Here is a 14,470-nt window from a genome sequence, read left to right as displayed (position 1 = left end):
GACAAAAATTGTGGTGAAAGACATTATTTTTAATTGATTAACATAAGTCCTTTTTAACCACGAATCAAAATGAATTTCTACCACGTGCTGACTCTCACATGTACTGGTATGTCTGGAATAATATTGCAACAACTCTTCTACTTGTATTAATTAATATTTGATATTTCATAGATTTTATTGTTGCTCTAAATCACTTAGTACAAAAAAAATTAAATAATATTGTGGGAAAAAATTGTTGCTCGAATCATTACATTGTCCTAAATATTAAATATCTCCTTTACAATGCACTTACCTTAATCATTCTGGTTATAGAACAGGTTTCCTGTCTTTTCTAAAGGATGAAGTGAATGCTGGTGATAACAACAAGGTGCCCAGGGGTGAGGGTCATTACCCTTTAAGCTCTAATTTTTAGTCCTCTTCAGATCACCTGAGTTCCACTGAAGGGCTTCTTACCATTCCTTTAGCTTGATGGACAAGGATATTTCTCTTGGCAATGCATTTATTTGGTGTGACCAAAAAATTAAGTCTAATTAGTTCTAACATTGAATTAATGCTATAACCTTCATTATATATTTCATTTATTTGAGGGATAAGTTTCAAAGATCTGCTTTTATAAATTTCTCGTACAATTTTGTGAACCATAACTTCCAAAAATTTGTGTGTGGATGACAAATTTCATCCCCTAGCACAAGGAGACAGCTGCTCTTTGACAATTGTACTTTCAGTTTTTCAATATATGAGATGGAGGTCTGAGTGGCAGTCATTTACTTCTAACTAATTGAGAATCAAGGCATCTTGAACTAAAACACCTTACATTATTCTTATGGGTTAATTATTTGTCATAGTTGCGTATTTCGATTATTTTCACCTCTCTAAAATTCTCATTGTTAAAAAAATGTTATTGTCCTTTTTCGTGTAATAATGCAATGACATGGAAAAATAAAATATTTTCATATAGCATATGGAGCCAACTACATTACGAAAGAAATGAATTATTTTCATTTAAATAATAGCTTATCAAGTAAGCATAGTTATACATATGATGATTGATAAAATTTTATATAAATTACATTAATTTGAAATATATACATGGAACATAGAATTCACATATTTTCAGAAACTGTCAAATCATATATTAGATATTCCTCTAAATTAAATTCCACCTTAATCATCAGTTATGTTTGTCCTCTGTAATATACACTTAACAAAGAATATTGAGGCAGATTCAAAGGTACCTTTGATTAAGTATAAAATATAAGGGAGAATGTGGTTTCTCCCATCTTCTTGTGAGTGCAGTATTTTTTTCAGGTATGTGGAAAAATGGTTTCATTGATTTTTAATTTATTAAATGTAATTTATTTCATTTAAATAAACAATTAAATGTTCAAATGATAATAGTTTCTTTCTCATAGCACCTGTTTGGTCTGGCTCTGCTCCACTGAAAAGTATAAGGAAAATTACGAGGAAATCAGTGAATATACTTCATTCCTGACTATTCTTAATTTTGTTCACTTTTAAAGGAAGTTTCAATTTTTTCATTCTCCAATCGGCTATTTTTCAACCGAATTACATTAACCACAAAAAGAATGATCACTTATTCCATGATTATTTAGCAAAACATGAAATGATCTCCAAATTTTCTGAACTAATGATCGTGTGTGATTTTGTAATAATATACGAGTACTAATCACAATGAAAATGGCCTGAAGCCAATATAATGGCAAGATAAAAGTTTATTGGGAATTCCACAGAAAGAGCAAAAAGAAGGGCATTGGTAGAGAAAACAGGAGTTAAAATAGTGAAATCAAGGAATAATGACCATGAGAAGTGTTAGTCTAGTTAGCATTTGTTCGAGTATTCGTGCATTCATATTTTTATTAAAATTATATCTACTCTATTAAACCCAACAATTTAACACTTTCAAATTTTAATAATAATGGTATTAATGCAAAAATTAACTCAAGCCTAAACACATGCATAATCCATATCCGATGATTTTACCACTCTTCCAACACCCCTATTTAATTTTCCATGCAAGGCATTTCAAACACCATCAATATTGAAGGAAAATGATTTTGTAGATCCATTAATTTTGATATACTAAGAATATAATAGCTTAGTATTTTGTCCAAGTATAAATTGGTTTTAGGACTAATGCATTAAAACAGGGAAACAGTCATGGATCGCAGGCAAGGCAAACCTGAGAAGAAGCCTGGCCAAAGAAAGCCTTTCGATTGAGTTGAGTGAATCCCATTCGGAACTCAGTCAGGCAATCTGTCTGGGTGTATTCTACAGCATGAATGTTTTCCGAAATACACCATTGTAAGACCAACACTAGGGTTTCTCAGAGTAAAGGTACATGTGGCATGTAAAAATTTCAACAGTTTCAACCAAGTGCTGTTTGTTTCATCTTTACGTGTACATATCGTTTCATGCCACTCGACAAGAAGTGTACGATTTGCCAAAGGACCAGAGAGAGATTGGGTGTTGCCCACAACAAAATATGGAGAGAGCTAAAATACCATTTTCCATCGAATATAAAAAATTACAATATGAGCTGAACACTCGCTTGATTGATTGCAACAAAAACGCACTACGTACATTACGCGCACAATGTACATGAAAAGAAAAATAACATAGATCGCTATTTTCTTACTTGTAAAACATACTCTAAAATCGTAATTTCCAAAGAACGACAGTTTCTCCGTCTAATTACGGCATTCTAATATTGTTGATAAACGAAAATAACTCCGCGAAGATCGTATCTCGAGTAATACTGCTTCGTATTTTTGTATAAACAGTGGAATGAGTTAAACGGCATTTGAATAATTGTTTCATGTCGCATGTTATATTTGCTCCCGCGCTTTCATTTGTGTTTTCATATTTTTATCATATTTTTGTACATTCAAATGACTTTTCTATCATTTAAAAAAAGTTCACAAAGTTAATTTCGATTATTCTATACTCGGATATCATAATGTATGAGACTGGTCATTTCAAAAACGAATGACTAAGACTGGATGAGTGACAACCATATTTTTTCCTTCAGAATCTTCATACACACTTGCAAAGTATCAATCCCCCACTATTAGTTTGCATCGTCAAGACGTTTGTTCTGCAACGAGGGCTATACACGCGACAGGCGTGCCTGACTTAGCGAGCCTACTCTTAAAGCGCCGTGTATATTGCGATATGATTACCGCCTTTAGATCTTCTCCCGAGAGCACCTTTGATGTCTGATGCCATTATGATGTCAATAGCTGGCATTTAAAAAAAACGGCACTTCAACGGTCCGTGTTGAATCAAACCGACGCCGTTGATTCATCTCCACGTGGGCGGTGTATTTTTGACAGCTTTTAGAAGCGTGGGGAAGTGGAGCACTTACCGTGGACTCGGCGATGAGCGACGGACCGGGCGGGATCCGGAGGCCGGGCGGAGTGTGGGCGAACGCGGGCGAGCAGAGGGGCGAGGAGAGCGGCGAGGAGGCGAACCACGAAGGCACGGCCCCAGGCAGGCCCTCCACAGGTGACCCGAACGCATCCGCGGCGCGGTGCATCACGGGCAGAGCGTCGCCCTCGTAATCCTGGCACGCATGTCCAAGGAGCGGGGTCGGCCGCCCTGGTGAATGCGCGTCTTTGGCAGAGAAGAGTGGCAGGGGGTGAAATGAGAAAATTCATGGAAATATGACTCGTTAGAGTTAAACTGCTAATGCTTCGAACAGGCCTATTTTGAGTTTTAGCCATATGGCTCAAAACTAAGGGCTCGCCGCATCGAGTCTGAACTGTTGAGGGTTGTTAATCTCGCGATAAAATTCACATTTTAAAGTTTGACGCTCAATTCATACGATTTTGAAGTCCTATTTCAACTAAAAATGACGAGTTCCAAAGAAACTGCGGGAGATGCCACAACAGTAACTTTTAACGGAGTCATCCGCTAATGTGCATTTCAAATGCAACAATTTCAGAGTGTGAATGATTTTTACACTCTGAAATTGTTGCATTTGAAAAATGACGAGTATTATTCAATAAATAATCTTCATGTTAATTATATCATTTTATTCGCCCATCGAGGGTTTTAACTGGGAATATTGCTAAATATTTTCATGCAAACTACTTATCAAAAAATACAGATGATGTCTTCATTTGAGCGCGTATGCCTCGTTGTTAGAAACGAAATCATCTCTCGATCCATGCGCGTTCTTCCAACGCTACGATAGTGAGGGAAATAACCTCGTCCCGACACACTGGTGTACTCCCGAATGACGCCGAAAGTAATGACGTTTTATTGCGTAGTGCTATCATAATTGCTCTTTTGGTTTGTAATATTTTTTGGGAAATATTATGAAAAATCTACTTCGCAGGACTTTTGGGTATTGTGGAGGGTCAGCGAGTCAGACTACGTTTTTACAAAAGACAAGATTGTCACGAAATGGTGTTCAAAGGAATTTCCGATGTACGTTGATCCTTAAGGTTTCCACAAGACGTGCTTACCCGTCGAACCCAAGGTAATGAATGTATTCAACCGTGCAGGGCATAATTTACTAGCTTTAAAAAGCAAATGGTTAATTCACGAAGTAAAGATCTAAAATAGATAACGATATTCCATAGAATCATTTTATTTTGCGTCCAAAGGCATTGATCCACCCGTACCTCACAAAATGTACGCAAAAAATATCGAATACTTTTGCCCATTAGTCCCCTTAGAGGTACATGGTTTGTATAAAATGTATCGGGAATTTTTTTCCTTAAAAATAAATTTATTTCAGATATTTCTACAATGCCCGAGAATTCTTCGAAGTACATCCCTTGAGGTCGACACACTCTTTCCAGCAGCTATTCCGGCTCCAAGGCTCCATGGTAGGCAGTTTAAGTTGTAGTAATAGGAAATACTTGGCTAGTGCCAAGCCGGGACTGCCCAAAACGTTGGGTCTTCTTCAACGCGTTTCAAAAGGTTTTTGCAAGCAGACACACGATCTGCGATCAGTTAACCAACGGTCTGAATTTAGCACTCTACATACACTTTTGGAAAAATTCTTACCGATACGTTTTATACAAACTTTAAATTATAAATGCGCATAGTCAGGAGGAAAGCGTTTAATCGAACCAGGAAAAATATTTGAAAAATTCCATTTAATATGAAAAGGATACCTTTTGTCATAAACTCATGTAATTGTGATGCATTAACTTCTTTCATTTTAACCCCTTCAATTTTACTATTGCGATGACTGAAATCGCGGCTCAATTGTCGGCATATTGCTGGGGAAAAGGAAAGGAGTTTTCCGAGTGGGTTATCAAGAGGTCCCCACATGCTGAACGCATGTATAAAATACAACCAATCACTCGAATTTTTCGGGTACCTAAAAAAATGTCTTCAATGACCGATTGATTTCAGCTTTTTTATAGCTATCATTTACCAAAGGCTCACTGAATATTCCCGAAATTTCCGTATTCGATAGCTGTAATATAAATCACGCGTTACACTAAAATATTACACTAGAAGTCGTAAAAGTTGGGGAATCCACCTTACTCTACCACTATTACAATATCTAATTTGGGTCAAGTTGAAGTTTACAAAAGAATTTAGTTCGCTTTTTATAGCATTTATGAGAAATGAGTTTATCAAGAAAGTTCGTTTGGTCAGGATGAAGAAAAACAAAGTCATTATAATCAATATCTTCTCTGACTGTTATTTCAAGACGATCACAAATATACCTCCCAACGTTATTTTTATTATGCAACGAGAAAACTTTAACATTAAACAAAAGAGTGTTTGAACAAATTTAATTCTAAGAAAGTCACGAATTAGGGAAGATTCTCGTTCCTAAGCACACTTTGATAGCCGTTTGGATTAAAAACCCAGGCTGAAATAATTTTTTACTTTAAAACCTGCATTAATAACATTTTAATTAAAATAAGCAAGTATTCGAAATAAAGGTAAATCGAACGATTGAGATGCCGCTAAACACATTTTTGTCTGATTAAGATACCCAAGCAAAAACTTTCACATTCATTATCTTGTTGTATAATTTTGTTCTTCCAGTTTTTTATTAAACTCACTTCATTTTCGCATTAATATCATTTCAATAATTTCCCTTTCATTAATTTCATCATTTCATTACAAATTTTATGACACCCTGCTTTCAATTAAATTTCATTGGAAAAACTGATTTCATTCTGTAATAAAATTGACACCAAAAGAATAAAAGTGAATACTTACTCAATTCCTCTTCACTATCTCGCCTATAATCGTATCTCCGTTCAATTGAAATCACACCTCTCATTCATTCAATTTTAGCTATTTAACTTAACTACAAAAAAGCACAACAACATGCAAATTCTTCCATGTATTGTAGGACACAAAATGTATGGTGTGGATTCCTGAAAACAAAGTAATTGCCAACATAGCTTGTGGGCTAAACCGAGGCGTGATGGTAGGAACAGTCTTATTTCACTCTTTAGCTTTACTAAAAATAGCCCAATTCAATGTTTTCATACATTTGGTTGATTATTCTTCGGAAAAAATAAATATAAAATAAATTTTAAACAATCACTTATTTTTATATTAAGATTTTTTTCTCCTTTAAAAGTTTTCATGGAAATATTTGATTTTGTATGATGGATTCTCTAGTATTATCAATTTATATTTCCTCTACCGTTAGAGTGACTCGCCGACAGGTATTAGTTAGGGCCGTTTAAGGTAGACAAGCTCTCGTACGTATCAGTCAGGATCAGAGCACTTTAAAATAGATCTTGGATATATCATATATTTTTTTGAGTGCATTGGACATTTTAAAATACCAATGTAGTTGTATTGATCCACTCAAAACATTAAACAACGGCTCGAATCTCGAGTGGAGAATGTTTGACAAGAGATGTAGGGGGAGAAAAAGGATAGGCATTTTCGACGGAATAAAGTAGGCGGAATTGAAGATGGGTTTAATATAGCAAAGGGCCTTTTTTTGTCTGTATAGGTGACGCTTGGAAGTGTAGCAGCGTTCGATCTGTGCTGATTCAAAAACTTCCATAAACTATAGAATACCCAAATAATAATAATTTCTAATTATGAGACTTGGGTACATAAAATCTAGCAAAAACGAACATCAAAGTAAGCATATGTAAAACAAACGCGGCATAGCAATAAATATAGGCAGGGAGGTGTTCAATACATTTACATAGTTTTCTATGGGCTTCAATCACAAAGAGTTACTGATGAACTGTCGTTCGAACTACCTCAATTTGTAGAGGTTCGATCCAACGTTTAAGCAGAAATGAGTTTATCTTTTTAAAAAATCAAACTACGATACATTTACAACCAATAACTTAACCGGAGACTCTGGCGGGTACATCTAACTGCGAGGCTTTCTAATAGCAAATAATCTCCTGGACCGGTAAACGAATCTTACAGAAACCCAGTCTTAGGAGACACCAAGGTAGTAGGATAAATCTATCGTCGGGAAGTCGAAAGCTTTGGTTCTTACCTCAACGAGTGACTTCTAAAATTTTATATGTCACCCTCGCTTACCGAAGCAACCCGGAATGACGTCCGGCTCGCTCTCATCTGCCGTTGGGCCGCCGAAGTGCCCTCCCCTCCCGAGCCGAAGCGTCGGGTACCCGGCGCGCAGGCCGTTCATGGCAGATGTCGCGACGCCTTCCTCCTCCTCGGGGGAAGAGAGACGCCTCCTACCCCTGGGGTACCGCGACCAGCCCGCCGACTGATCGCCGGGTTTCCTATCGTCGCAGCGCAGGTCGGCGCAGGCCCTCCGGTCCCTCCCTTCGGGCACAGGCCGGATGACAGCGGCGTCGCCGCAGAGCTCCGTGAGGAGGCGCCGCTTCGACTCGGCCTCTTCCTCCGAGGCCGAGGAGGTGGCGCGCGTCGAAGTCTCCCGGGTCACAAGGGTGGAGGCGGGCGGAGGGGCGGCGGGGCAGCGTCCGCCCCTCCTCACTTTGAGTGCGACCAACAGCGTGACGGATAGGAGGGAAATTGCGGCCCCGAGGGCGACCCCCAGCAGTGGCGACAGCGACACGTGACCGTCGAAAGCTGCGGCGAGAAACAGAGAAGTGCACTTTACATTCAAAGTTGTTTAACGGGAAAATGGAAACGTTTTAATTAGGTACGGTGTTTTACCGGCTTCTTGGTACCCGTACATCAAGCCTGAGGGATGTAATTTTTCCAAGGAAGATAATTCCATACACTACCGTAACCTAGAATTGAGGGCTAAAGTGAGGGCTTGGGGAACAGGAACAATTTGGTTTTTCCTTTTTATTATTTTGAGTTATTCTCTTTACAATGTGTGGCTAAGAATTAAGGCGTACAGATATATATTCCTGTTTGGAGTAACAGATTATGTAGTTCGAAAGCTGAGGCTACGAACTACCCCACTAGAACAATATCTTTGAGTTCGCGTCAACAAGCTGAAATCGAAAGGACGTCAGTCATCGACGTCGCTACCGACTTGACAGTGGTCATTGAAACTACGTCGATTCGCTGTTGGCAGTCCACGATTTTCCGATGACTTCTCCACCCAATTTCGAGATGCACGCATGACAGGGCTTTTTACAACATTAGCCTAGAAAAACCTCTACATGTAATTAAGACAATCACTTGCCAGATTGAAATTACTCGGAAGTTTTAGGGAACAAGAAACCACATTCAAAATCGATGATATTATAAAGTTCTTGCTTTGAGTCGCGGGTAGATCACAAGGTTCCCAGAGATTGGAAAACGGCTAATGTAGCATCAATATTTAAAAACGGAGACAAGTTGGAACCGAGTAATTACAGACCTATTTTCCTCCCATTCATTTCGGACAATGTTATGGAACATAAAGTCGCTAGTTCGATTGTGAGAAACCTTGATAACCAGAAGTTATTAATGAAAATTCAGCATGGTTTCCAAAAAGGTAGATCCTGCGAGATACAACTTGCGCTTTTCGTTCATGATATTCTAATTTTGGGAGAGAGCAATGTTCCAGTGGACGCGAATTTTCTGGATTTTAAGAAGACCTTCGACAAAGTACCTCATAGTAAACTACTCGCAAAGCTAGAAGAATATGGCATGGAAAGAAATATCCGTGGTGGATGAAAGACTTTTTGAATGTTCGGGTCCAAAGAGTAGTGATATATGGAATTAGCTCAAATGCAGTAGAAGCTACTGCAAGTGTTCCCCAGGGAAGTGTCATCGGACCTCTTTTATCCCTACTCTATGTTAACGACATTGACTCCGTAGTCACCGGTAAGATGCGTTTATTTGCCGATGATGCAGTGGTTTAGCGTGATATCCGTGATCCTGAGGACACATCAGCTTTGTCAGATGACCTTAAGGCTGTACAACGCTGGTGCGACACTTAGCAATTAGAATTAAACTTTCAAAAATGCGTATTCATACATTTTTGGAAAAAGAGCAATTCCCACCTGAACGCCTACTTCATTGAAAACACCGAAATGGAATTTGTGGACTCAATTAAATACCTAGGCGTTACCCTAACTCACGATCTTTCCTGGGTGAAACTCTAACAGGGAATATGTCAACAAGATAACAAAAAAATAGGATATATTAGAGAAGTACTAGGTAAACGTGATGAAATGGTCAAAGATAAATGTTATATGTCGTTGGTTAGACCTCATTTAGAATATGCTGCAAGTATAATGGATCCTCACGAAGTTTGAATGAATGCTGAATTGGATGGCGTGCAGCGTAGAGGAGCTAGATTTGTAAAACGTTGTTATGATAAACTTAGTAGCGTATCCAAAATATTAGAGCAGCTAGATTGGGAATCACTCAGAGAGCTAAGGTTAAAATACAGATGACATCTCTTGCGTAAATTTGAAGATTTCTTTAGCTGTGTTGTTCAAAATGTATTATTACCCCCATCGTACTACGGTAAGAGAGATCATATTAATATTATTAGAGAGATTAAGTGTGAAACAGGTTGATTTAGGATGTCATTTATATAGGATCAGAATAACACTTTTCGACAGCAGAAAGGTCATATTCAGGTCAAAATTAGTCTCGAGAGTTTTCACCCCCTGCCACATACCCTGGCGGTGGCTTGCAGGGTATATAAATACATAAATAGATAACATAAGAGAAATTGAAAGCCGAATATTTTCAAGAAAAATTCGAGAAATGGGTTCATTTTTACCATGTACTATTTGCAATGGCAATAGGTTTGAAACTAATACCGTTACTCTTCTAACTAGGGTTTGTACCTTAGGTACTGGTAGCAAGGTCCTACCACCAAGTTTCCTTACTCTAGGAACCAATCACTCTTACGAAATCATAGACATTTTATGATATCATTACAAACCGGTAATTAGACACCGAAAAATACTGACGATTGTCGTTGGAGGTAGTGATATCGAGGTAGGAGTTTTTAGGATTTTTCTCTGTACCCACCCTTGGTTTTAATTATCTCTGGTACGAAGTCATTACCGGAGGCCTGGATCATTTCTGGGCTATTAATCTAATATAAATATTAATAGTGATTTTGGATATATTTATCATAAGAGAAGGGAACATTGATCTAAATTTTATTTATTTTCCTGATGGCATATTGCATTTTGGTATTCGTAAAGGCTACCCCATGGCATAAGAAAGTTAACATCTTCATGTGAATAATCCGGAAAGAAGAGAATTTTCCAATGTTCCGTGATTTAATTCCGAAACTATTTAAACCAATTTTAGAGTCTAGTACAATCCATTATCCATTCCTCACCGTCCCTTTTCGTAAAGATTCTACTATTTTACCAGTCCCAGAGCTTACAGCTACGTGAGCTCAATCCTCGCCCATAAAACCACCCTTCGATTTGATGACAACCGATGAATAGAATCGTGAGGGGGCCATAACCTTTTGATGAGCCTTCTCTTCCATTTTATTGTTTACTCTTCCATCGTTGGCATATCCTGTAACACACATAATGACTAAAAACTTGCCAAAAGCTAAATCAATGTAATAAATAATATTTCCGATTGAAGCTTTTCCATCTTAGAGAGAAGAAAACAATGAACATGGATATAGCGGTTCCTTGAAGTAAAAAACATTACATGCAACTGTATTTATTGAAATTTAAGGTTATATCCCTAACGGTTATCATTTGCGGTCTCAATGATCTATTTTATCTGAAAAAAAACAAAAATGTAATTTGTTAAAACACTTTCAGAATAATGGAAAAATTATATTAAATTTTTGTAGAAAAAATATTTGCTTAAAACGTCTCCACCTAATGATTTAGGAAAGAGGAGTGTGTTTAGGAAAGGGTGTATACGTGAGCGGTTCAATAAGTACCTGTGTTAGAAATGAAGAAACCATTTTTTCAAAGATCTTTTTTAATTTTTCAACATTGTCCCCTTTCAGAATGATACACTTCTCCCAACGTTCCAGCCATTTTTTTAACCCCTCCAAAAATAGGATTTGTCGAACTCTCCAAAATACGCCTCTGTCTCGGCGATAACTTCCTCATTCGAGCTAATTTTTTTTTCCCGCTAGACATTTATTTATGTTAGGGAATAGGGAAAAGTTGCAGGGAGCCAGATAGGGTGAATACGGGGGTTTGGGCAGCAATTCATAACGTAGCCCATGCAGTTTGGCGGCCAGTTCGAAGTTGACACCCGGATCAGCTTGTTGTCCAACGTGAGCAATCGCGGCACCCATCGAGCCGACAATTTTTTCATCGCCAACTTATCATGTAAAATATTAAATGCCGTTCCGGTAGACTCACCCACGGCCTCTGCTACTTCGCGCACTTTCGTTCGTCGATCAGCGAGAATCATGGCGTGGACGTTTTGAATGATTTCCTCGGTAACCACGTCTGCCGGGCGTCCTGGTCGCTCCTCATCAAAAATAGATGTTCACCCACGATTAAATTCGTTGAACCAATATCTATCTGTGGTCATAGATGGCGAAGTGTCCCCATAAACAGCATCCAACTTTGCTTTTATCTACTCGCATTTTTTTCCCATCCAAAAACAAAAAGCGAATCACCGAACGATAGTGCTCTTTTTCCATCTTAGCGAAAATCACGAAACAGGTCTTACTCGAATGGCTGCCAAAACCAAAATAACCTTTAAATCAGTCTGAATTTGTTTCACCGTCGTTTGATAGATGGCAGCACACGATAATAGCATAAACGTCCCTCAGGAACGCCCTTTTTCGTCAAACACGGGAACTTATTTAACCGCCTTCGTACTATTAGAGACATCATCAAATAGAAACTTAACTGTTCTACTTAAAAGAAACATGAATACAACGACTTACAGCTAGATTACCTTGGATATACCGATAAAGAATAGAAACAACGTTCAAATGTTTTTATCGGTAATTCCATCATACGGGCCGGACTAAATTTCAGTCCATTCCATCTTCATTCATAAAACTCAACATACAATAGGTCTCGTGTGAACCACTGATTAATCATAGCCTGAAAGAAACTATCCCAAAATATTTCTGGTTGAAAATGCCTCTTTCGTCTTTCTCGGTTTCAAATGCTCTAAAGCGTTGTTCCTTTCGTTCGCATACAATTCGTTTCACCGTGTACCAGGCATTATACGAGAAAAAATGGAAAATTATTAAGCATTGTGACTGCAATATTTCCTAAGTTGATAGGTTTCGGGCCTTACACAAAGTCTTCCTTTGAAAACATGCAAATTACTCTTTCTGTTTCAGCCCTCCAATTCCATGAGTCGATGTCCTTGAAAGTATTTTCTGCTGTAACCACTTAACTAATGCGGTTTCCCATTAACTTTCAGGTCTTTACAACTGCCAATTATATCAAATATACAAAATTTAAATAAACATTACTTTTTATTCGTTCATCCCATGACAACTCTTCTTATTACTTAATGGACACCACAAATATACTACATTTCACCACGCGCTGGCTCCCGTGAAAGGTTGAATAATTTAAAGATGAATGTATCTGAGTACAATTACTTTGCGTTCCCCTAATCCGGTCCTAAGAAAAAATCAATCATTAAGTTCCCTTTTGGCTAAGCGTGAACCGAAATACGAGTACTCGGTAATTACCACGTATAATACATTATTATACGAATCACATATAAAAAATATGCATCGCGAATAATAAAGTATTGCACTTGACTCAAGTTATTTTTAATTTTTACACAATATTATGGATATTACAAATACAAATAATTATTTCCAATGTGATTGGTTTACTGATGTGATGAGTCACAAATACGGCGAATGCCGTAAGTACATCCTTATCCAAGAAAAGAGCTAACTACCCGCACTATTACAGCTATCGGCGCTAGCAAAATTATCCAGCCACGGTTCAAAGACAGAAAAAGACAGCAAGAGCTCCAATTTCAGCAGTCCTGGACAAATTCTTCAAATCAATGTCCATTTTTGCTTCCCCATCATACGTATATGCCTTTCGGTGACTTTCAATGCATTAATTTTATCAGGCCGGTACACTGAGTCCCAAATCTTAGGGGTCCCATATCAATTAAATATACTAAAATTAACTATTAAACTCTCGGGATTGCATTGACTCAAACTAAAGGCAATAAAAGCTACCATTTTTCAATAATTTTAAATATCTTTAGCTTTATCCAAACAAATTAAGGAAAATATAAACCAATGCTCTGAAGATATTTCTGCATCTCCTATCCTATTTTTTTACGGAGTCTTCGATAAATTAGTTTAAATAATATGGGCAGATGAATTTTCTGATAGGCATACGTTTCATTAAAATATGCACCTGTACCAACAGGGCAATAGTTGATGCATCTACAGAAATGTCTCACTGGATCTGTTACCACCAAAGCGGTATCTCCTTTTATGATTGCTCATACGTATGCGTAGAAGAACCCGTAGTAAATTAATTAAAGTATCAGTTTGAAAGAATATTCGAAGATGGGAAGGATGGACGTTGATTGGAGTGGAGAAATATACCTGCGAAATAATTCCTGAGATAATCAAAAATCGAACGGCTGAGTTCCCATTTTCGCCTGTTTTCGGGGATCAGGTGTAATCGAAAATTTCAAAAGCCGCAATCCCCTTCCCTTCAAAAAGAAAAGCGCCATAGAAATTCCGCCAGGCCGGATGGTCCAAAAAACACAACCCACGACGGGAAAATTAAGGGTGTCGCCGCATTCCCCTTCGCACACAACGTCCTCGGTTAAAGCATGTCCTCGGAGGGGGGAGGGGCTTCGAGAGAGGGAAGGCAGGGGAGGAAATCCCTCGCCGAGTTGAATAGGACGCAATTTGGGTGTCTCCTTGAGTGTGGAGGCTGGGAATGAGTCGGCCTCCCGCGGAACGACCCATCCGGGGCCTTAAAGATTATTCCGAAAAGCGGCGGCGACTCTCCTAAAGCCTCATTCATCCGCCCTCCCCGTCTGTAATTAAAGCCACGCATAATACATGCCCCCGGCTAAACGTGTGTGTGTGGTGTGTGTGGCGGCTGTATATCGAGAGGCAAGAACGCAGGGCGGCGGGATTGACTCCGGTCGTATC

General features: G+C 38.3%; 1 protein-coding gene across 1 annotated transcript in view; it reads right to left on the bottom strand.

Moving 5' to 3' along the window:
- Positions 1–1,279: 1,279 nt before the first annotated feature.
- The window catches only part of LOC139699009 (neural cell adhesion molecule 1-like), an 87,856-nt gene continuing 74,665 nt past the window's right edge, over positions 1,280–14,470 (bottom strand). Inside the window, exons 11-13 of the mRNA XM_071598005.1 lie at positions 7,522–8,037; positions 3,386–3,633; positions 1,280–1,438 (exon numbers count right to left, since the gene is read on the bottom strand). Coding sequence (XP_071454106.1) covers positions 1,385–1,438; positions 3,386–3,633; positions 7,522–8,037 — 818 coding nt within the window. The 3' untranslated portion in view covers positions 1,280–1,384. The remainder of the gene's footprint in view (positions 1,439–3,385; positions 3,634–7,521; positions 8,038–14,470) is intronic.

This window comes from Hetaerina americana, unplaced genomic scaffold (genome assembly GCF_022747635.1).
Source record: "Hetaerina americana unplaced genomic scaffold, ioHetAmer1.1.p SCAF_9, whole genome shotgun sequence".
Taxonomy (NCBI): domain Eukaryota; kingdom Metazoa; phylum Arthropoda; class Insecta; order Odonata; family Calopterygidae; genus Hetaerina; species Hetaerina americana.
The sequence above is the reverse complement of the archived record's forward strand: the minus strand, read 5'-3'. Positions and strand labels throughout refer to the sequence as shown.